Genomic DNA, 23480 nt, shown 5'->3' with positions numbered 1-23480 from the left:
AGCGGGACCACTGGCGACGAGAAGGCACGCTGTCTGGTCCGACGCTCTTTCTGTTTCAAACTTCCCCAGCCCGTAAAACTGTGTCGACGACGTCGCGTCCGACGACCCTTGGGGCAATGCGATTGCTCGGCTTATCGATGTTGGCTATCGACCTTCTCCGATCATGCGCGATGAAGAGCACAGATTGTACTTCTGAATCCCAAACCTGCGAGCGATGATCCTACTGCCGAAAGCGCGTTGACACGCCGAAGAACAAAAATAAATAATAAAAACATTCAGCCGTGGCCTCCTTTAGAGTGCAGAACAATTACGGCGCGTGCCCTGAATTATCATCCCCACTTTTTTCTGTTCTTTTTTTACCTTGAGGAAAGTTGAAGTTGAACAGCCGCAGGCGAACAAGAGGCCATGTTTTATGGTTCCCGACCCAGCATGGGTTTAAGCGACTTCTGTCGCATCTTTTTGTTTCAAGGTCTGGAGAAGCATGCAGCATCCTCGAATACAAGTAATCACGTTCGTTGACCTCCATTTGTCATGCACCATCTATGCCTCAGCTTTCGTGGTTATAGTGGGCTCATGCAAGCTGCGCAGAATATTTGGCGCTAGCGCGAATTATTCGCACCAGTCTGCTGGGACAGTGTCGCGACAGATACTATATAGCTATACTGCATGTGCCGTTGACCTCTAGGATGATTCATTTCTCCTTTTTTTTTCTTCTTTTCTTTTAACCACGAAAGCACCGCCCGCCAATGTCGACTGTGCAGCCGCTGAAAACGAACAGCACTCGGGCCAATGTTTCCTCCTTCCTCGGAAAGCATTTAACGTCCGCAGCAGAAATATTGAATTTGCGCCGTTCTTCACCAGCGCGCCGGTCGTCATATATAAACGCACACGGCGCCGATATACAGCCGCCACATACCACCACCACCACCGACCGGCCGAGCCACTGTCGACATCTTCGTTGGCAACAACCGGTGGTAGAAGCAGTCAGGCAGTCGCGCGCGCTCGCGTCTACATATTTAAACGCGAAAGAAAAAAAAAAAACAGAGGGAGTAAAAAGAAGAAACGGAAGGAGAGAGCCCGTATAAACACCCTGTTCGTTACACTCTCCGCGTCCCTCACAAAGGTGCGAGAAGAGTGTTAGCCCGCGGCTTTCCCTCTTGTTTTTCCTGTACACCTTTTTTGCCGGAGTATTTCGCTGGAATATTCTCCTTTTTTATTCCGTTTTTTTCTTTCGCGGTCGTCTGCGAAGCCAGCAACGGCGTGCAGACGACGACGCAGTAGTGGTGCCTGAATGGCGTTGCACCTCGGAATGCAGCCGAAGGTGGCGCGCGAAGCAGCATGCATGCAAGCGGCCCTCGTGGCAAGGAGCAGGTCCTTCCAAATGGCTGCTCCAACGCTCCTTCGAGAAGAAACAAACATTGCTGCCTCGAGTCGTAAATCAAAAAAGGGCCCGAGGGGGCAAAGTGGAAGCGGGGGGGGGGGGGGGGGGGGGAGGAGGGACGCAGCGCGACGCCTGCAGCTTCCAAGCGAGCGCGAGCGGCAAACTTTGCGTGCGCGCGCGTCCCGAAGTGGCTGAAGGCAGCCCGCGATCCTCCCTCGACAACCAACCGAGCCGTCTTGCAGCAACGCCAGCCAGCAGCGGGCATGCCCGCTTGCCGCGAAGGCAGCAGCATCGGCTGCGGCGATGGCTTTGGCTATGGATGCCGTCTTTTCTCCTAGCCTGCTTGATGCAGCAGGAGAAGCCGCCGCCACCGCCTCTCTGCTGGGGACCCTAATTATAATCACCGATCCTGTCCGATGAGAAAATTACGACTTGAACCCTCCCCCCAACCTTCCCTGCGTGCCCGAGTGAGAGTGTGCCGGGAACGTATTGCTTGGGGAGGACTGCTCGGGGCAAGGTTCAAGAAGAATGGGACGAAAGACAAAAAAAAAGTGTGCACCCCTGTTGTTAGTTATGGTTACCCGCGCGTTTCCATGTCAGGGAAAGCTGAACGGTTAGGCCCTGGCATTCCTCCGGTGCAATGGCATATACCTCCCACACTCGCAATGCCCCCCCCCCCCCCCCCTCCGTGAGGCGCTTGGGTAGCAGCGTGTGGATGTCTAAGCCTTTCGCGCGGTATAATCGATGAGTAGCTTTGCAGCATACTTTATTTTATTCAAATTTTGTGAATCATATGCAATTGTCATACGCAAAGGTTTTATTTTTTTGTTACAAGAACTCTTTTCCTTCGTCTCATTCTATTAGAAGTTCATATGCAACGTGCTTAGCCTGAGAGCTGCCTTTGGAAACTTTTAGTCGACACTCCTCTCAGAAAATTGCACTCTAAGCGCTATTCCACCTTTCTGTAAATTTGGTGATACTCGTGCTCAACTTACAGCATTTCTATTTGCACTGAGGGCTTGAAGTGGTTCGTGGCCGTTCTCTACTAAATTTTGGTTTAGTTTACGGGGGTTTAACGTCCCAAAGCGACTCAGGCTATGAGGGACGCCGCAGTGAAGGGCTCCGGAAATTTCGACCACCTGGGGTTTTTTTTACGTGCACTGACATCGCACAACACACGGGCCTCTAGAATTTCGCCTCCATCGAAATTCGACCGCCGCGGCCGGGATCGAACCCGCGTCTTTCGCGGCCGGCTGCCGAGCGCCATAACCACTCAGCCACCGCGGCGGCTCTCTATTAAATTTTCTCTGCGACAGTTTTACAAAGCAGGCCTTTCAAACACATCACCTCAGTTTGCTCGGATGCATCTGTGAGCCTTTTTGCTCTCATGGTACGAGTAAAGACGCACTAAATCATTTGGAAGATTTCCGTTCACAGTATACAAATGCGTATGCTCCGACCTTTCGTCAAACCCATATTTGAACCATATACGTTTGCTGGACATGCTGCTTGAGGAAATGGGATGCTATCGCAAGGGACAGAATATCACGATTTCGCCAGTTTTCACATATTATGGTTTGGTTGACATGAAGAAGCGGGTGAATTGATTTTTTCAGCTGTTGCCTTGACTTGTTATAGAGCGACGCATCTGTCTACAGCAGTTATTACGGCCATTTGAAAACACGCAATATTCGTGCAACATTTGAAGACAAATGAAGTGCTACGGAAAATAATAATAATAATAATAATAATAATAATAATAATAATAATAATAATAATAATAATAATAATAATAATAATAATAATAATAATAATAATAATAATAATAATAATAATAATAATTGGTTTTGGGGGGAAAGGAAATGGCGCAGTATCTGTCTCATATATCGTTGGACACCTGAACCGCGCCGTAAGGGAAGGGTAAAGGAGGGAGTGAAAGAAGAAAGGAAGAGAGAGGTGCCGTAGTGGAGGGCTCCGGAATAATTTCGACCACCTGGGGAGCTTTAACGTGCACTGACATCGCACATCACACGGGCGCCTTAGCGTTTTTCCTCCATAAAAACGCAGCCGCCGCGCTCTACGGAAAAATAGTGAATACCGATCCAGAACGAATCACGACCATTCAAAGAGCCCGTTTAAAAGCTTTAGGGTTATTTTTTTTTCTTAACAGCTCAACTTAAAATGACGGCGACAAAAAAAAACAAGAAAAGTAGGATTGTGCACCTAGTACTGCAGTCACTATGGGAAAGCGGGAGTTGTAAAGACCATAAAATGCCCTGCCCTCGCCGCCCATTATACTGTCAGTTACCGCTTAGATAAGCTGTCTGGCAAGCCTGCCTCTGAACAGCATCGCGCCAAGACAAAAGGGAAAATATAACAACCCACATAAGAACTACGTGAGACATAGTACCCAGGCTAGACACAACCAACCATTCACGAGCGGCATGAAAGGAAACGGTGCATAGTTTACAGATAGCAGTCGCGAGGTCAAGCGCAAAGAGGTTAGAAAAAAAAAATCTCGAAACCCTCGGAATGCTTCGCACTACTGACCCCCAGCAAGTTCACGCGAACAAACGTGGGATCTCGCTTGGGTGCGAAACAACCATATAAAAAAAAAGAATGGTCGATGCTGCCCTGCGTCCGGCCACACAGCCGTATAATGACGGGTTCTGGGCCACACACCGGCGTAGCGCTCTACATACGTGAATACGACATGTGGGTAGACGGTAAAGGAGAAAAGTAAGTGGGAAGGAGGAGGAGGAGGAGGTAGCGCAATGCACGTGCGAAGTGCGGACAATGGGAGAGGGAGAGAGGGTGTTACGAGAAGGCGTCCATACTATGCATGACTTGGACGAACATACGCGCCCGCTCGTGGACCCTTGACCCCCACCCAACCCGTTGCACTGATGACCCCTCTTCGGCGAAGCAGCAGCAGTCGAAGCCCGTTTGGGGCGCGAGCATCGCGTGCCTCAGCACCGCCCAGGAGGCATCGATTGGTGCTAGCAGGGGCGCCCCTAATGCTCGTCCCCGATGGCGTGCAGCATGCCACCTGCCTGCACCCGTCATTTGTCATCGCACCTCGCCGGGTGGACCCGCTCGGCGACTGAAAGAAAGGGGGGGTCTGCGGTGGCGATGCTCTCGCATGCATACAGGCACGCACGTAGCTGCGGCTGCTGTTGTAGCAAGGGCGTGTGAGCGCTGTGCTTTCTTTACCAGGAAGTGTTCGTGTGTGTGTGTAGGTAAAGGAGCGTGAGGCCACAGCGGACACGCGCACGGCTCGATCTTTTGTCTCCTGATCACTTTTGCATGCGCCTTGTGGATCGCATCGTGGTCGGAAAGAGCTCGAAACCGGCGCCCACAGGAGGGTTCACGTGCGATATTTATGGTGCGGTGTATTGGGTTGGCAAAATGTCTTCGAGATGGATGGGCCTGATTTACTCGTTTAAAGGGAGGAGCGTCGCATTGTATACAGCAGCTCTCTTTCACGTAGACATCTCATTACAATCGGGCGTTAAAAAGGAAGGAATCAAGCGATATGCTGATTGTGAATGCAAGAACCGAGCAGCTCGGGTGGGCTATATGGGGCTGAGACGATTAAACACGCGATGCCCGGCGTTATGTCTGCAAGCGTACGCGGTACATTGGAAACGTGGCGTGTCTCATAGTGCCTTATAGTGTCTTAAGAGTACGTTATAACACTACTCCTAGCACAGTTCAGCTTCGCTCTTACAGTGCAATGATACAACTCTACACGGATAAATGCTACAAAGCAAAACCTTGTTTGCAACGCGATACAACGCATGCGCAAAGTATCTTTGTTCGGCCAGTGCGCAGCGTGCCGAAGGCGCGTTGTAGCTGGCTTTTAGGGTGGTATAACCCCGGAGTGAAAAATGACTTGTACGGGAAAGCCGTCGAGATGACCTTTTCCGAGTGGCAGGCACATGGCTGTAGCCGTTTATTTTGAGGGGTCCGGGCGAAGCACTGTTAATCTTCGTGGCACACGAAAAGTCTACGAACCCCAGGTTCTCAGCTCCGTCGCGCATAGCTCGGCGGCTATATTCGGGCACTCCGCGCACCATTTTACAGCCCGCAGCCACATGCCCCCCCTGCGAATAAACCGGGTGGTAGCCCTTATCCACACGCGAGGAGAACGGGGAGGAGGTCTGTGGTGGCCCGCACTCTCTCGCCAAGTGCCGTCTGGTGCGACCATTCAGGAGTCATTCAGTCGTAAGTGTGTCTTGCCGACGGCGGTTATCGGCGCGCAGACTGCTTGCCGCTGCTCTGCTATAGCTCGTAAACTACACACCGCACTATGGTGCGACGTATGAGGAGTCGTCCTTCCACGACGCGAGCGGTCCCCTGCTTTACTTGTCGCAGTGCACGAGGCCTGGCACGTCTATACACCACTGGTCCCCTACCCCAGGATCTACGTGCAGGAGGCCACATAGCATCACAAAGTCGCAAAGAATAAAGAAAAGTGCCCGGACTGAGAAGAGTGACGCCGACCGACCCGAAGGTGCCGCTCGCTCGGACGTTGATGGAACGAGTGTATGAAAACGAGAGAGCCCCCGGCCTCCTTCTCCTCCTCGTTCCTTTCGGTCCTTGTGCACGGACCTCTTCGTTCTACTGGCAGCCTTCTTTCCGCCCTGACCACTCAGGTGCTTCTCGCCGGTAGTGACGAAGGCTCCCTTTTTGTCGGCAGCCGGGGCAATGGAGTCGCTGCTTTATGGATGCCACCCCCCCCCCCCCTCCCGCTCAACTTCTCTCTCCATCGAAGCCGCCCATTTTTTCGTCTCGTCGATGGCCCGCGTCGACTGCCGCTGTTTGGTGCGTGGCGCATGCACCCTCCAAACCCCCATGGCAGCCGCCGTAGTCTAGACTGCGGGGCGGTGCGCGTTACATGCAAGGTCGTGTCGGAATCTCTCTTTCCTCCTGTTTAAGAGCCGCGGAGACATCAAACGGGACGCCTTTCGGCTTCCGCGCCCGTTTTGTACGAGTGGAGGCCGGGGCTGTGCCGCTCCGGTTGTCGCTGCTTGCGGTGGCGAACAAGCGCGCAAGAAAAGAAAGGGAGAAAAAAAACGCGTCGTTGTGGTGTACCTGCAGCTGCCGCCTTCATCGGCGTTTCCCCCAGGTCCTTTGTTAACGCGAAGTCATGCATCTTCCTGGCGCCACGGCACGCCCGGTGACGTCGGTGATGACAGACCCCGCGGTGCCGCCTGGGACCCCTCAAGTGTCGGGGGGACAAGTCCGTGAAGAAAAAGCACGGAGGGCCTTTTGTTGATGTAACGTTATTGACTGCTCTCGAGGACTATTGGCTATGTTCGGTGTCGATGAGCAGCGAGTGTCTTTGCTTCGACGCAGGAGAAAAATGAACTAAAAAACGAACAGGATGGCTATGGCGCAGGACTTTCCAGTGTCTGTGCTTTATTAGTATAGGGCCTGGACCTTAAGCATTTGTCTAAAAATGCTGGATGCGGAATTTAGCGGCGTAAAGGATTGGGCAAGTTGGTCAGACATGCTTAACGGAATAATGGCGCAGATCAAGTGACAGGACAGCAGGAGAGTACAGCAGGAGAGTGTGGCGCTTGTGTGTGTTTGTACTCTCCTGCTGTCCTGTCACTTGATCTGCGCCATTATTCCGTTAAGAATTTAGCGGGTTGCTTGCCCTCTGGCGGTTTTAAGGAAATACTGCCATTTCATTGGCATAAAGCCTTAAGAAAAACTTGTTGATGTGGAACGACTCCTGTCATACATCAATCCAAATTACTCTTTACCTATATGTTAAGAGTTAAAAAGCTGGAAAAAGTAAAGATCTCATTAAATGCATCCTCTAAGGCACTCAAAGATGATTAAGCGGAGCTTTGCATGCTGGAAGGAAACGGAGGTACGGCTGCTAAATATTGCAACAACTGGCCGAGAAAAACACAAATAGCTATTGCATCTGTTTTGCAGATCAAACGTGCGGTATGCGGCCATAAATTGCACACATTCGTAACTAACGAGCTAAGACCCCAAGAACGCAAACATACCACCACTAACCTGGTATGAACTGGAAAGAAGTTTTTTAAAGTGCAGGGCAATCCTCGCGGATGACACAAGCAGCTTCCAGGAACTTTTAGGAACATAAGTTCTCCGTCCTCGACAACTATTGCGAATCGTGCAGTTTTATTGAATTTCTTACTAGAAGTAAGAACAGGTAGATTTTACGAATTTTTGGTTATTAATACTACTTCATAGTGTGTATAGGCAGTAAAAAGCAACTCAAGTCGCCTTAATTTTTTTGGCATATGTTTTCTTTTTCTGCTTCAATTTTAGGTTGTTTTTTTTTAGCGCCCTACTTATTAGAAGCTTTGGGTATAGAGTATCACTATATTATATTTAGGGTACGTAAGCTTGCATTTTTCTCATCGTTGACGGAAGCACCATTCAATGCACCCCTCTAGCTTTTCTGTGTGCTTTCGCTGAGGTTTCGAGCTGATAATGTCTGCATTTAAGTGAGCAGACCAAAGTCTGTCGGAAGAGCAGCTTCACAAAGGGACCCTATCAAGCCACACCTAGCTGGTCATGACAAGCTAGTTCAGCTCTGTTAAATATTGGGTCCTATTCTTGCCAGTAATTGGAATGAAATCATTTTATTCCATGGAATTGCGAAACGAAAAGGCATGCCGTCACGACCAGCTTTGCTGCGGATGGCCTGCCGGCTCATGTATCGAACAAATCGTGACTCAGGTATTCATTCTCAAGTCCTTCAAGGTTGAGCGCAGTGCTATTGGCGTGCGGGCAGTGTTATCGCTTAGTAATTGAGCTGATGAAATTTTCGAACGGGGAAGATGTTGTAAGTAACGGGATAAGACGAAGAGAAGTTCAATATTACCGATCATGAAATGAGTTGGAAAGTTTTGCTGCTGGCAAAGCTTACTGCTATGTACTTTGCTCCCAATTTCAATGGACTTCGTTTTCCTTTGTCAATTCTTGTTTGTTTGAGAAACCACGCTAGGCTTATGCCTTCCATGTTCCTTGCTGTTGCGTAGGAGGTGTTAAAATATATCACTATTGACACAAAGGAAGTATAAGAATATATTTATGGATTAATTGCCATAAACTCGCCAGCGCTACAGCTAGGGCTACATAAGTCGTTATTATTATTATTATTATTATTATTATTATTATTATTATTATTATTATTATTATTATTATTATTATTATTATTATTATTATTATTATTATTATTATTATTATTATTATTATTATTATTATTATTATTATTATTATTATTATTATTATCCAGTTGGCTGTACCAAAGAGAAAAATGCGGGAAGCTCTCTATCTCTGAGCCTTACTCATTCTGTCCTTCCAGCGGTTCCTTCTTTACTTTTACTCGATATGTTCCTCATCACCGGCGTCGTCTTAACGAACTACGGAAGCTGTGACATAATTCTGTTCGTTCGTACGCAACGGATAAAGCTGTCCAGGCCAACGTATGAGAAAAGCGTGCATCCAGTGACGACTCACATCCAGGTGCCCAGTGCCATGGCGGCGGGCGGCAGCCCCGCTAGGGCGAGCAACAGGACCAGGCCCGCGCGTACCATCGTCTCCACGGGCGCGAACGCCACGGCGGCCGTGGCGCCCGGAACGGCGCGGTCGCTCACATCTTCAGCCGCACCACGCCTCGTACGCGCCGAACCGCCTTGGCCGGGAGAGGATCCTGCGGGAAGAGAAACAGCAACGGGGAATGCGCTCATAAGCACTGCACTGCAAGCAGGGGTTAAAAAAAAGAGCAAACAGTAAGGCCCCATTCGCTAAAGATTGACGACGAGCTCGATGCTTTCAATATGTTTTTATGTAAGTGTCAGCCTCGGTAGCATGTACATAGTCCGATACAACTCTAGAACGAAGCGGCTTTTCATCTTCAAAGGACCCCCTTCCAGCCAATGGCGTCGGCCGATTCTCATGAGCCTGCTAGCGTGACAATGCAGGAAGTGGCAGATGAAAGGGGATAGTCCCCTCCCTCCAAGGTCGGAGGTGGTCCCATCCCAGAATTGGCACGCTAGCAGGGTCGTGAGAATCGGCCGACGCCATTGGCTGGAAGGGGGTCCTTTGACGGGGAAAAGCCGCTTCGTTCTTGAGTTGTATTCGCCTACAGTTTGACATATATGTTTGTATACAAACATTTTTCCTGGCGAGTGAGTGGTGAGTTCCAGTCGCCTGTTGCTGACAGAGCACTGCGATGCACCGCACCACACCGGTATGCAACAAATGGCAGCCAGTGGTGAGAACCGGGCGACAACCACCCAATGGTCGGGTCGCTTCCCACAGAAAATTGAAATCCGCGGGTGCATCTCAGTGAGCAATGACAAAGGACGAAATGGACAAAGAACAATTATAGGATACGGCTCCTGAAGTCGGGTGATTAGCAGGTGCATGTAGTGTCATTCCTTTGTGCATGTAACCCAGGTGAGGAATTCAACTTATTTAATTTTTTAAAGTGCCGTTGCTGCCTGCTGAAATTTGTCGTCGACCGCGTAGATTTTAGGAGGACCTTTTGGTTTTTTTCAGCTTTCTGACGCGATGAAGATTCGAAGTTGAAATTGAATTCAAGAAGTTTTTAGGAAGCTATCCCATAAAAATATTTACGTTGGCAGGTTCGCTTCAGAATATATCATTATGTTTCACCCTCTCGCAAGGGGCCTCGGAAACCGATATTCAAGAATACTCAGAGCTAGCTTCCATTGCCAGTGAATTGTTCTTCTGTGCGTTTTCTGCGGGAAGGAGGAATTTCTTTTTGCTGGAAATGATTTGGAGGTGGCGTTCTGAAAGCGATCTGCAGTCATTCAGTACTTCTTTCATTTGCGTTAAACTAATTCCTCCATTCATCTCAAGGATGAATAAACAGGAACTGAAGGGAATGTGGTATGTAGTGACACCTATATACCATCCAAAACAAAAACAGATTCTACTTTTAAAAAAGTGAGTACGGTGTTTCATTGAAAAGTTCCCCCATTCGCCTATTAATAAGAGATTGTAGATCTAGTTTAGACCTATAAGGAATTGTAGAGCCGCCGAGCTGTACAAGGACAGCTTTTTTTTTTCTGGAGTCCTCCAATCTAATTTTTGCTTTATTTCATAAGATAGCAAATAAACAATTTCAATTTCAAAAATAAATTGGATCACAACATTACGTACAAAATATTATCCTTCTGACACTACATCAACTAGTTCAATCACATCCATTTCTTCTCTGTAATTATTGTTAAGTAGGCTTGGCTTAGTAAGCTTAACTGACTATAGTAGCCGTATGAGCTCACTTTCTAGAACTATAAGATCACAGGTAAGCAGCCACAACGAAGGTCGAGGCTGAAGTGGGAGCAATTAAGCGAAGTAGATAACGCTATTTTCTGCGACAGTACCTCAGGCTTTCTAATATCTTAATAGCTTACTTATATCTTAATAATATCATGATTACTAATAGCTTACTTATTAATATAATACATCAAGCTCTTATTCTGCAGCAAGAACTGCATGGCATTATTTTTTTCTCCATAAATGCGGTAAGGGCTCATTCAGTACTGCACTTACTAGCAATACCAGATTACAATATAAACGCATGTTGCTTGCTACAGGCCAGGAAAGAATAGAGAGTATACCTTGATTAAACACTTAATCCAGCCGCTGCGGTGGCTCGGTGGTTATGGCGCTCGACTGCTGACCAGAAAGACGCGGTTTGGATCCCGGCCACGCCGCTCGAATTTCGATGGAGGCGAAATTCTAGAGGCCCGTGTACTGTGCGATGTCAGTGCACGTTAAAGAAGTCCAGGTGGTCGAAATTATCCGGAGCCCTTCACTTTGGCATCTCTCATAGACTGAGACGCTTTGGGACGTCTAACCTCGTAAAGCCACAAGTCAACGCTTAATCCCGCAGCTGCCTTTTCGTCACTCAACACATTTCAGATATGCCAGGTAAGGAGGACCTTCATGGATCGCTAGGAAGGCCCTGAGAAAGTGGTTCATTTGTTTCAGCACTGGAGTCTAAATGATGGAAATAAGGAGAGTAAAACCTCTAAACGGGAACATTGTTCTCCTACACTGCGGATGGAAGAAAAAAAAATAATGAGGCAATTATTGTAAAAAATTTCCAGATGAACTCAGTCTAGGCCGTTGGACAAATTTCCATTGATTTACTGATTGAACGCAAAATTGTGGACTACCGACGCAGGCAGTCATCTACATCTCCGCAGTCTGCATAGTTATGCTTTGTGGTATCACATTCTTTGAAATGCAATCTATATATACTCTAAACGAAAATAAGTTGGATCACTACGGTCTACATATATCAGCAAAGAACTTCGTTATTCCTCACCTATTAACGTGTGGCAACTGAATTAAAAAAGAAATGAGACAGAGCTCTGCTTCTTTTTTGAGCGCTTGATTAAAGGCGCCAATACGGGTAAGCATTATTTGCAATGAACCGCTATAGTGATCAGACATGGCTTCGCAACTTTCTATGTGCATGCTTTAGTGGCTCTGTCCTTTTTTTAATTATGTGTTTTATTTTCATTATCTCTCCAAAGAGCTTGGCGATGTTTCCGCCATGAGCGTGTGATGAATAACGTGAAATTACCTACGCCCTCGTACACCTCACTCCAAGGGCTTTAAAATAACCATTTAACTAAACCACTCCTTTTTCACCATGTGTTGCTCGTTATTTTTTTCTTTTCCATTTTCTACTCTTTTTGCTAATGCTGAAAGGGCCCTGAAGGTATATATGTAAGATTAGATTAAACATATAACTATACATATTAATAATAAATATTGTATTAGATTAAATAAGATGAAATTAAGGCAGGACATTCGAATCGCAAGCATGAATGCGCGACGCACCGCAGTAAGGTCTCAAGCGCTAGCACAGATTTATCCGGTGACGGGTGAAGCGTGACAAGAAGAGCGAAGCCAGCTGCTGTGAATCGATTCAGAGTATAGGTAGGCCTAACACGCGCTGCAGTTTCTCCGACATCTGTTACAGTACGTGACAAATGGGCATGTCGTTGGTAAGCGTAGGCGGCAGTAACACATTTTTTCCGCATTAGAAGAGCTAACCATGGGCTGTTGCAACAGCATGCCGAAAAAAAAAACACATAGAAATGACACAGGCAAATACGCGACGCAAAAACTTGCATTGTTTCGGCTTCTTGGCTTGTCCTGGTTATCTCCTGGTTTGCACGTTTTTATTTATTTATTTTTTGGCCACTGCCCTTCGACCTGAAAAAGCTGTCTTGGTCACTTTATTCGTTCGATTGTCACTTTATACTGATTTTTTTTACGGGTGTTACGGTAGTCGAACTTATAAAATACAAATAATTTTCTTCGAATATTCAATCTAATGTCTAATATTGAAGGGTAGAAGCATTTCTTCCCGATAGCAGTTTGATTTTCACACGTTGGAAAATGTAATATTGTGCAAGTATGGATCAGTAAGCCATAAAAAAAAGGCATGGTTTGGATCAGTAAGATCGCAAGCCTGCACAAAATCCGTGGTCAGGAAAACACAATGACTTTCGTTCTATATTCGCAAAAGGCCTTGATGCAATGCGGAAAAAATATTTCAACGATAATGATAAATGCAGTCCTATTCAGAGAGAAAAAAAAGGAAAACGAAATATCACACTGCCATATGAATATCACGTCCTGCAAAAATAAAACGTGATGTAAAGTACTTTACTGACCAGACGTTATACGGAGCCATTGTGTTGCTGTGTCGCTGCCGTTGAACATCGTCAAGCCTTGCTGACGAATGAGACAGCTAATGGTTTTGTAAGAACTTCCGGATCCTCCATCTGCGCCGAACATTTTTATCGTTTCGAATATTCGAAATACATCGCAGGCTTTAAGTTTTCGGATCAAATAAGAATAATAAGCAAGCTATAATCGATTCTTATTCGAAATATTGCCCATCCACAATTTTTGTCAATCTGAGTTTTTTTTCTGGTTTGTCACTCTTTCTTTCGCCACTGTGTTAGTTCGTCGCGGTGTTGATTTAAAATAGAATATGCAAATGTACGCAATAGTCTCGTCTCTGAGATAAAAAAATTATGCTGCAAGTTTAGTTCGTCATATCTTGCCGCGAGTTATGCTGCACATTAAATAGCAACTCAGGCTCAGTGGAAAGCCGTTTACCTCGTTCATTATCGTGATTGCTTATAGTGCATGGCCCTCCACCCACGTTCGGTCATATCCACTTCGCTGCAAATAATCGCCGAGTGATCTGTGAAGCATGCCTTTTCTGGAGAGCCATACAGCTTTGAAAAATCGCAATTGTCCAAGCAAAAGAATCCCTGCAACCTCGACTGCACAAAGTCCTCCCCTAAATTATTGTTCGGCCTTTTTTTACATTTCTAGTTGCCACCTCTTACGTCACAGCTGGTATAACTAGCAAAGGATGTCAGTCACTGGCTATAGTTTCTCAGTAGCACCGGCAAACTGAGATTGCATTGAGGAAACAACTTTTGCAAAATATAAGATGTCACCTAAATTTTAAAGCGTTTGGTAGTACTTTGTGCGCAAAACGTCGCTTCCCCGTTAGTGGCAACTTCTTCGTAATCTACCGTGACTGATTATTGGAACGGCCTGTATGGTTTCCCGCTTCGCTATTACAACATTTAATTAATTATTCGAGAGCTCTGCAACGATTCCTATTAAATGTGATGATAAAATGGCAATAAGAAGCTCAGTGCAAAGCCGTTAATCTTGTTCACTTTCGTGATTATTCAGTGCGCGTGCGTCCACAAATAACAAATTTATACTGTGTAGAGGCCTTCACTTTCGGGTGTTATTTTTAATCAGAATTCAGGCGGTTAAAAGCCAGGTGACCATTTTTTAAGCTCTAATTCGAGTACAAATCGGATTATTCAAAAGAAAGCTCAGTGATTTGTGCTTTTTCGGGTCACTTCCTGCGGCAAGCGACAATCTACATTATAAGAACGTTATTGCGAGCTATTTGGTTCGTTTTCGAGGAAGGTTGGAAATTGCGCAAAGTGAGTAGGATAGGAGGAGGAGGAGGCAAAAGGACTAGTACATGATGTCGTATTCGTTTCTTTACCCTCTGTCAAAGTCTTTTTGCGCAGTTCCTAACCTTCCCTGGCAGTCTACTATAGCCACTAATTTTTGTGCTGGACATAAAATGCCCGGTTATTTTGCTCATTATTTCCGCACTCTACAAATAGCTGGTTTCACCAAAAAAACTTTACCGAATTCAATCGTTTTTCCAATATATTGCAAATATTTCGTCACGTTTACGTTATCAATCTTCTACACAGCACTGTCGCGTCTATGAAAACATGGCTTCCTTTTTCTGCATATAGTCGGCTTGCATGTTGCCGGCTTTGTTAACAAGCATGGTGCTGAACAAGAGGAAAGAGTAAGAAAAATCAGTTATGGAAAGGATAGCCAAAGAATATTCCTCCCGACTGAGACAGGCTAACACAATCTTGTCCATTGAACGCTGCCATTAGGTAACCTTCATGACTACATTTTACGAACAAGAAATGGCACGAAAAAAAAAAACGGGATGACTAAACACGCTTAAAACAAAAACAAGCCAAAAAGGTGTAAATCCTGTTATCCTGGATTTATCTTGCTGCCTTTATTTTTATTTTTGTTTGTGTGTTTGTTTGTTTGTTTGTTTGTTTGTTTGTTATAGAAGCTGTTGTCAGTAGTTTAGTCCGATATGCTTCTCCCATGCTGCCGGGAATCGCATTCTCACATATGCAATTCGGTATGCCATAAATCTGCAGTATATTATGTTATTATTCCAACACCACATTGGTTTTGTACAACACCATCTAGGTTCTTTGGGCTTGCGTGGTTTCTGCTGTTGTCATAGTGTACATATTTTTTTTTTATTTTCGGTTCTTGTGCCGCCGCGGTGGCCGAGTGGTCATGGCGCTCGGCTGCTGACCCGAAAGACGCGGGTTCGATCCCGGCCGCGGCGGTCGAATTTCGATGGAGGCGAAATTCTAGAGGCTTGTGTAATGTGCGATGTCGGTGCACGTTAAAGAACCCCAGGTGGTCGAAATTTCCGGAGCCCTTCATGCACTACGGCGTCTCTCATAGCCTGAGTTGCTTTGGGACGTTAAACCCCTATAAACCAAACCAAACCCCATAAACCATAATTTCCGGTTTCTAATGAACTAGTTAAGCAAAGACGCATCCTCTACTTTCTCAGGTGCCTTCGCGAAGATTCCGCTTACCATATTATCAAGAACCCTATCCAACTCACCAAGTTCTCTGTTTTGATGAGCTAACTTAGAGCTTGATTTATGAAGTGGGCGTTTAGCGTGCTTTCTAAAGCAGTTAACGTAAATCTGAAAGCGTAATTCCTAAAACACTCTTTAAGAAGGGCAAAGTTTGCTTAGTCGCCACTAGTCCGCAAAGCGCTACATCCGGAAATAACATCAATACCTCTTCGAACAAAAAAGTGTATGTCTCTCCCTGCATATATTTCATCCTTTCGTTTGTCAGATCGATCATGATAGTATTATCAATAAAGAAAAAAATCATGGTTGTATTATTAAAGTTATACAAATGTCACCAAAAATGATTTCCAACGTTTTCAAACAAATGACAGCAAATGTATTCATTCAACTCACGTGCGTCGGTTATGAAAGCTAGCTGTTACTTTTTGAAATTTCAAAATTTTTAATTGAACTTTTTCTTGTTTTGTTCCATGCCATTTATTATCGTAATTGAGTCATTTTTTTTTTGTTTCGCTGATGCTGGCTGCACTAGAAGTAACGAAAATACGCATCGACATCGATAGCGTTGGCAAAGACATGCAAGGCTTTAAAATCTGCGCACGTTGCCTAATCATTCTTGTTTTTTTTTTATATTTATAAATAAATAGACCACGCGACTGGAAGGCAGGAGTATATGGAAAGTATTTTGCAAGAAAAAAAAAGAAGGTAGCACAAGTGAGCAACAACACTGTTTGTTGTCATTTCTAGTTCCGGGTCACATATGATGACATGAAAAGTATACTGTAGCTGTGTGTATACTTAGGTAACTTAACTGCAAGCGTGGGGTGTTGGTCCGCTTATTTCGTAACAACAACACTTTAATAACGTTTTATTCTTCTGCGCAGATATCTTTATTTTTTTCCTTTGGATGGCAGGCAACCTGCTCTCTTGCACCTGCGCTCCATATAGCGCACATAATTAACAGAAGACTGATTTCTACGTATTCTTTGTGTGGCTTTTTGTGCACCGAAACTAGGTGTAAAAACTGTACGAGCAAACTAGTTTCAGCTCACATTGTGCGGGACATAAAAATTACTCTTCAAACGTATTGGGTTTTGACATTGAAATATTACTAAAACAAATGCGTGCTTCACACGATTTTACTGTTTTGATCACTTTATTGTGCAGTTTGTGTACCCAATGAGCGACGCTCGGCATCTGGGGAAAAATTATGGGGCAGGCAGGGGTGTCGCTGCTGGAATGCTTGGTTTCAAATATTTGGTCAATAATTATTTTCGAGTATGCAAAGAAGCGTGGCGCCATCTTCAGTCTCGCTCTCTTTACTCGCCGCGGTGGTTCAGCGACATTCGGCTGCTGATCCAAAGGTCGCGGGCTCGATTCCAGCCTCGTCGGCCGCATTTAAATGGAGGCGCAATGCAAAAACGCCCGTGTGCTGTGCGATGTCAGCTTACGTTAGAGAACCCCAGGTGGTGTAAAACTGATCCGTAGCCCTCCAATATGGCATCCCTCATAGCCCATGTGTTGCTTCTGGACGTTAAACCCAGCATTAGAGAAATAATTTGCTTTACTAACGTAAGATCTATTTTGAAGTACGCCTGTACGGTTTGAGACCCCAATACTAAACTTCTTTCCGACATGCTTGAAAGGATACAAATCCGTGCAGTTCGATTTGTCTGCAATAATTATAACTTCACGTCTAGCGTTACATTACTTAGGGATGGTTTGGAATGAGAACTATTAAACAAGCGCAGAAAAAAATTGCGATTAGAGATGCTCTACAGAATGTATTTCGGAACAGTTAGAGTAGACAGAGAAGCTTACTTTTTGCCTCCTCATTTTGTGTCTGAGAGGTGCGATCACCAACTCAAAATAGGAGATTTTAATTGGCGGACCAATGTCTTTCGTTATTCATTTTCTCCACACTGTCAGCGAATGGAACCGACTTACACAGAAAATTGCTGAATGTCACAGTGAAACATTGTTTCGGGCTTTGTTATGAGATGTGTAGCTGCTTGCGGGGTGCCTTCGTTGAATTTGCGCCTTCATTCCTTTCAGTTTTTTTTCTTGTTTGTTATTGTGGCGCCATTCTGATCTTTTCTATTATTTTTTTTTCTTTTTCACACAACAGCCTTTCGCAAGCAGTATGTATTTTCCCCCTGCAATAATGCCTTCGGGCGCTGCAGGTATTTTAAATAAATAAATAAATGCATTTCGCTCTCTCTCCTTTTTTTTTTGTTCGGGAAACCATAAGCGCCCCACGTCCATACTGCAATCTTTGCAATTAACAGACGCAACCTTGTAAGTAAACAAGGCACGTAAAAATACCATTCGAGAAAAAGAACAAAAACTTGCCGCTTGGTCAGTGGGTGAGTGAAGAAACTTTTACCCACTTAACTTCAATGGCTTCACAAGGAGCCATTTTTGAGTGTGACTTCAGCCTATAGAATGTTGAGTTGTGTCCCTATTGTCCCGTCATCTGGCTGACTCGCACCCTGTGGGACGCGAGGATGCTATGGACTCATATTGGAATAGCAATAAGCATCGTATCGCAATAAGGCTTTCGAGCAGCCCAGTAGATCGCACTACGTGAGCACCGACCGCGGTATTTATATATATATATATATATATATATATATATATATATATATATATATATATATATATATATATATATATATATATATATATATATATATATATATATATATATATATATATATATATATATATATATATATATATATATATATATATATATATATGTACTGCAGGCCCTTTTTAGGGCCCAAGCAGGCGCGGTAACAATAACGTGTACAAAATCTAAACAGACATCAGGGTCACATGGAAAACAGCATGGCAAGAATATACTGGTATGTGTGGAGCAATGCTAAAGGTCAAAATCAAAAAGAATGAAACAGATCAATATCAAAGGCACTAAACAAATCACTTTAAATCTCTTAAATTTTTTATGCACTCAACCAAAGTGTGAATAGTGCAACAGTCTATACTATTACCGTCGTACTATTAGGGACAGTACTATAATAGTACTGTTGTACTATTGGGAACAGCGTGTGCACCGTTTAAGCCCCTTAAACTACGACTTTACTTATTTTGTCTCTTTTATTTTTTATATATGTTAGTTTCTTTTCCCCTCTTATATCTAGTTCGTCCATTTCACAATATGCCAAAGGACCCCGGTTATAAAAAGAGGTTTTGTAGTCATTAATGCATATTAACATATATAAGTGGTTAGTTTTGCCGGTGCAGTACTATTGCCTCCAAAATGCTGGAATAATTTTCTTTAAGATGCCCTTCCATTCATTTTTTTTAACATTTTGATATTGCAGACAGCTGCGCCTTAAAAACTCCCATGTTGTGCAGTGACGAGACTATGCCTAAACCGGCGCTTCCAATTTAGTTGCCTGTGTCTGATTATCAAGGATCTATAATGCACAATACAAAACGTTCATCTTTCAACATTTTTTGCTGACAGTTCCAGTTTTTATGTGCTAAGGGCCGGTGGTATTTCCAGGTCCGGATACCTTCTTTTACGCCTGCGTCAGTAAAAAAGATTCCACAAACATTGTTGCCTCTCCTCCAGATTACGGATAACTACGAAGAAGAGAATCCTCGATAAAGGAAAAGGCAGCGCTACATCAGGCTCACAATCGAACGCACGATCTAATTATCCTCGTTAACGACCGTGCTACGGCACCAGCGTGCAAAGAGGCAATCTATAGCTTCAAATACACCCACCCTCGCAGCCATGTTGGTGGCGCATTTATAATAATAATAATTGGTTTTTTGGGGAAAGGAAATGGCGCAGTATCTGTCTCATATATCGTTGGACACCTGAACCGCGCCGTAAGGGAAGGAATAAAGGAGGGACTGAAAGAAGAAAGGAATAGGTGCCGTAGTGGAGGGCTCCGGAATAATTTCGACCACCTGGGGATCTTTAACGTGCACTGACATCGCACAGCACACGGGCGCCTTAGCGTTTTTCCTCCATAAAAACGCAGCCGCCGCGGTCGGGTTCGAACCCGGGAACTCCGGATCAGTAGTCGAGCGTCCTAACCACTGAACCACCGCGGCGGGGTGGCGCATTTAGCGAAGCACGGATTTTCTTTTCCCACCAGATTCAAATAGTGTAGATACTGTTATCTACTGTGGCGCCAATGTGTGCAGCCGTACGGGATGTAGGGAGAAACTCTCAGACACCAAGCCTACCACGGCGGCTCCACACAGACAGGACGACCAGACAACAATGAAAGGCGTGTGAGAGCGCAGTAGTGTTGACAGGACGGTTTCTGCTGTAATAATCAATCTTGTTCTGGGTGTCTCGCTTGCTCTGTTCTCTCACCGGCACGACAAATAACTTAGTATTCAGCACCATCTCCAGTTAATGGCGACCTCAGTGAGACCACTGGCACACTTCGCTGTATTTTCCTCGTACCCGCCTCGTGACAACTATTACGTCGTGGCCTCTAAATTCAAACAAGACGCAGTCTTTGAGCGTCATTAATAAAGTGAGATATTTATCTCTCGCGCAGAAAACAGGTCGCCCCGCTGATCGCATTACCGAACAAAAGCAAGACCATGAAGTTCGCAAGAACAAAAAATAAAAAAATAAACTGGGCTAAGAGGGAGACCGGGTTGCTCGCATACTTCAATTTCAATATGAAACAAACGGCCGTCTGCTGCAGCTATACTGTGATGAATGGCGACTGCTTGAGAATCAATGCCGATTCTATGTATAAGCGATGAGTGCTCTCGTTCCTGATCACTCCGGAGCACTCGGGGCGCGCTGGGCCGGTATCCAGAAAATCCAGTTTCATAATAGTGCACTGTGCAGAAACGGAGATCTCGCTGCTTATCGGCGCCGGACGACCTTAGAGCTTTGACAAGTCGTATGCATCTTCGAAGTGAAAGCTCGCGGTGCTCAGGGCCAGGAGTGTCGACCTGTTTCTATTTGCCTTCGCTGTATGAAATGCGCGAGGCTCTGCGCGGAATTTGCTTTTGGTTCGAAGAGACCAAAGCAGTTGGCGTTTGAGGCAAGTATTCGTAATTACGACGTTGTGACTTTTTTTTTGTTTACTCACAAATGTCAAAACTGTGATGACATCAAATATCTTTTGCTCCAGCTCGTAATAAATCATATCAGGAATCGTTGAATCCCTTCAGTACATTCGTTTTTTTTTTTCTCGTGCATATCCATAGCATGGTTGTGACGCCTATACGAAAAGGCTGAAACCCGCTGAGTTTTTACAGACGCACAAAGCGAAAAGACAGATCAAAGAGGTTCTCGCACTTTGATTTGTAGGTTCAACTTTGAGTAATCTTTAATAATGGCGCCATATTGCAGTCAAAGCAGCGTGCCATTTTTGTAAGCATTCTTAGTTGTTCTGGGTATTGCTTTTCGTAGTAAATTAAAGGTACCATGCTCAACGAGCTTATGACAGCGTCACAAGAGAGATGCAGGCGATTTCGACATTTTTTTCCGAGAATCCGCTCAACATCGACGATGACATGAAATTAAAATTTCCAAACGCAGTGACACCTTATCCACTCACCCCGAACCATGAAGTATCGCCCTTTGGCCTGGGTCTATTCCTTCCCGCCCGCTGGTCGCAATTGACAGGGACGACGACAGCAACGGTCCGTCCCAAACACCAGCACAACCGAACTCTCTCAGCGGCAAACGTCGTCAGAAGAAATAACGGTCAGACCCGGGAGGCGCAGCACGTCAACGTGTCAGAGACGACGGGGGCTGCGGCGTCATCGTCTTCCAGGCACACGCGTGAGCGCGCGGCGCGGCCCGCAGACGAGGCACAAAAACACTCACAAACGCACATACACACACTCGTCAATTCCGAAACGTCGAACGGCTCAGGGACAGCACCACCAGCGCCGCCGCTCCTCGAATTCCAGGCAGACAGGTAACCTGCCCCCTCGGCGGGCCGTCGGTTTTCGTTTCATCGCGGCACCTCTCTACACGTCTGGAAGGAACCCCCGGCGATCTGTGACACGCTGAAGAAGCAGAAGCAGCAACAGCAAGGGCTGCTCAGTATCAGCGGAGGACTACTTCGCAGGCAGGACAAGCCCCGCGAAGACGTGCACTCTCAACAGCTGTAAAGAAGCAGACACAGTCGTCCAACGACAGCTTCTGGACCACGGAGAAACAAGTCCGCTGACGTGAAGGAGAAGGAGCCGTAGAGTTGTCGAGCGCGGCGACAAACAAGCACGATGCGCGAAGACGGCAACGAGTTGGCAAAGAGCGCCGAAACTTCTCGGGCCCGAGAGCAGGCGTCGGCACAGCCAGTCCGGCTACTCGAGGAAAAATAGCGCTGTGGTGGTAGCGGCGATGGTGGCGGTGGTGGGACCCCCCGTTCCCTCATTCATAGCGGCCGCCCTCTCCCCGCGACGCGGCTGATCAATCAGCGCTCGCCCGGCCGCTGACGTCGCGCCTCGCGTCACTCCTCATTGGCCAGGACGCGCGAAGGTGCGTGTGCCGGCAGCGGACCGACGCGCGTGGCGTGGTTATAACGGGCAATGGTGTGCTGGGTTGTTGCGGGTGTGCCAGAAAGTTTTGTTTTCTTCAACTAGATTGGCGAGTTCACTGAGGTATTTTTTTGTTTCTTGCTTTCAGAATCAAAACATTTACTTACGTCTATTCCATGTTTGTTTTAGCTGTATCTACTATACCTTGAAGGAGATTGTGTTCACTCTTGTCAGTATTGTCAGTATTGAAAAGGTCACAAACGTAGTGGAAGCTGTCATTGAGTTTTGTCAATATGTCAATGCCTGTGCATTGAGAAACTAACTGCTGTTCATATATAAGCTATTAAAACAGGACGCCCGAAAACGTTCGCACAATGCAATTTACGCTAAGATGTTCAACTCTTCCCCTCCTCCTTTCCCAATGCCCATTTCGTTCCACTGAATAAATTTTACACGTAGGTGCCAAGTGTCGCTGTTTCGTTGACTTCGGGTTGGTTAAAAATAATGCGAAAAAATTGCGCCCTCTGCAGAGGTTGTTACACCTCGTTCACCTGTCGTTCTCTCCCTGGAGGAACTGAAAATCAGATATAGGAATTTTTAAGAAAAAGAAAACGGTATTTCTTTTTCGTCTTTAGTTTTGTGTTACCCAGCTTAAGTTTCGCTGCTCACTAAGCGCTGAAGCTCCTGATAAACAGTTCTTGCCAAAACGGGTTTTGATTTAATGCATGTTGCCAAAGATGCAAGTAGGGTGCAAGACACGCCGCAGCGGTGGACACCGGCTTAATTTACACCATTGTATTTCTCTGGCTCCCCCCAAAATCTATCTACACAAGTATTTCCATTCTTCGCCCCCAGTAAAACGCTATCCCAGCGGACGGATTTCAAACTCACGGACTGCTCAGTGCAACACCATTATAGGACATCGAACACCGTGGAGGGTACTAAGACAAGGTTGTTCCTCTCAAATGCGAAGAACAGATGTTCTTTACTTTTTTTTTTACTTAGCGTAAGAACGTCGCATGATTCCCAGAAGATTTGAGAACATTTTGTTGTGCAGTGTAAAAGCGCGGAACGAGACAAGTGCGCGATTGTCAATTATATTATCACTTTCAGCTGCTTCAAGAAGTTATCGTATTAAACTGCAAAGAAGTTGGGTGAGAACTGTTGAGCAAGCAAGACAATCACTATACAAGACAGGACTGGCGCGCACGTCGTGATTGTTATCATTAGCCCTTCTAAAATTATCGGCAACAATCATTCAACATAAGAAGAACGTGTAAAGGGTTGTATTAGCGCAACCGTTGTCATTGAAGTCGACATCCGTCGGCTTGCCCGGCAACTTACCTGCTGAA

The 23480-nt window shown here is 45.6% G+C and overlaps 1 protein-coding gene across 1 annotated transcript in view; it reads right to left on the bottom strand.

Moving 5' to 3' along the window:
• The window catches only part of LOC144098831 (protein Wnt-5b-like), an 80813-nt gene extending 58835 nt beyond the window's left edge, over nucleotides 1-21978 (bottom strand). The window contains exons 1-2 of the mRNA XM_077631727.1: nucleotides 21201-21978; nucleotides 8894-9086 (exon numbers count right to left, since the gene is read on the bottom strand). Coding sequence (XP_077487853.1) covers nucleotides 8894-9086; nucleotides 21201-21210 — 203 coding nt within the window. The 5' untranslated portion in view covers nucleotides 21211-21978. The remainder of the gene's footprint in view (nucleotides 1-8893; nucleotides 9087-21200) is intronic.
• Between the last annotated feature and the right edge of the window lie 1502 nt (nucleotides 21979-23480).

This window comes from Amblyomma americanum, chromosome 7, assembly GCF_052857255.1.
Source record: "Amblyomma americanum isolate KBUSLIRL-KWMA chromosome 7, ASM5285725v1, whole genome shotgun sequence".
Taxonomy (NCBI): Eukaryota; Metazoa; Arthropoda; class Arachnida; order Ixodida; family Ixodidae; genus Amblyomma; species Amblyomma americanum.
Note: the sequence above shows the minus strand (reverse complement) of the source record. Positions and strands in the feature narration are given on the sequence as shown.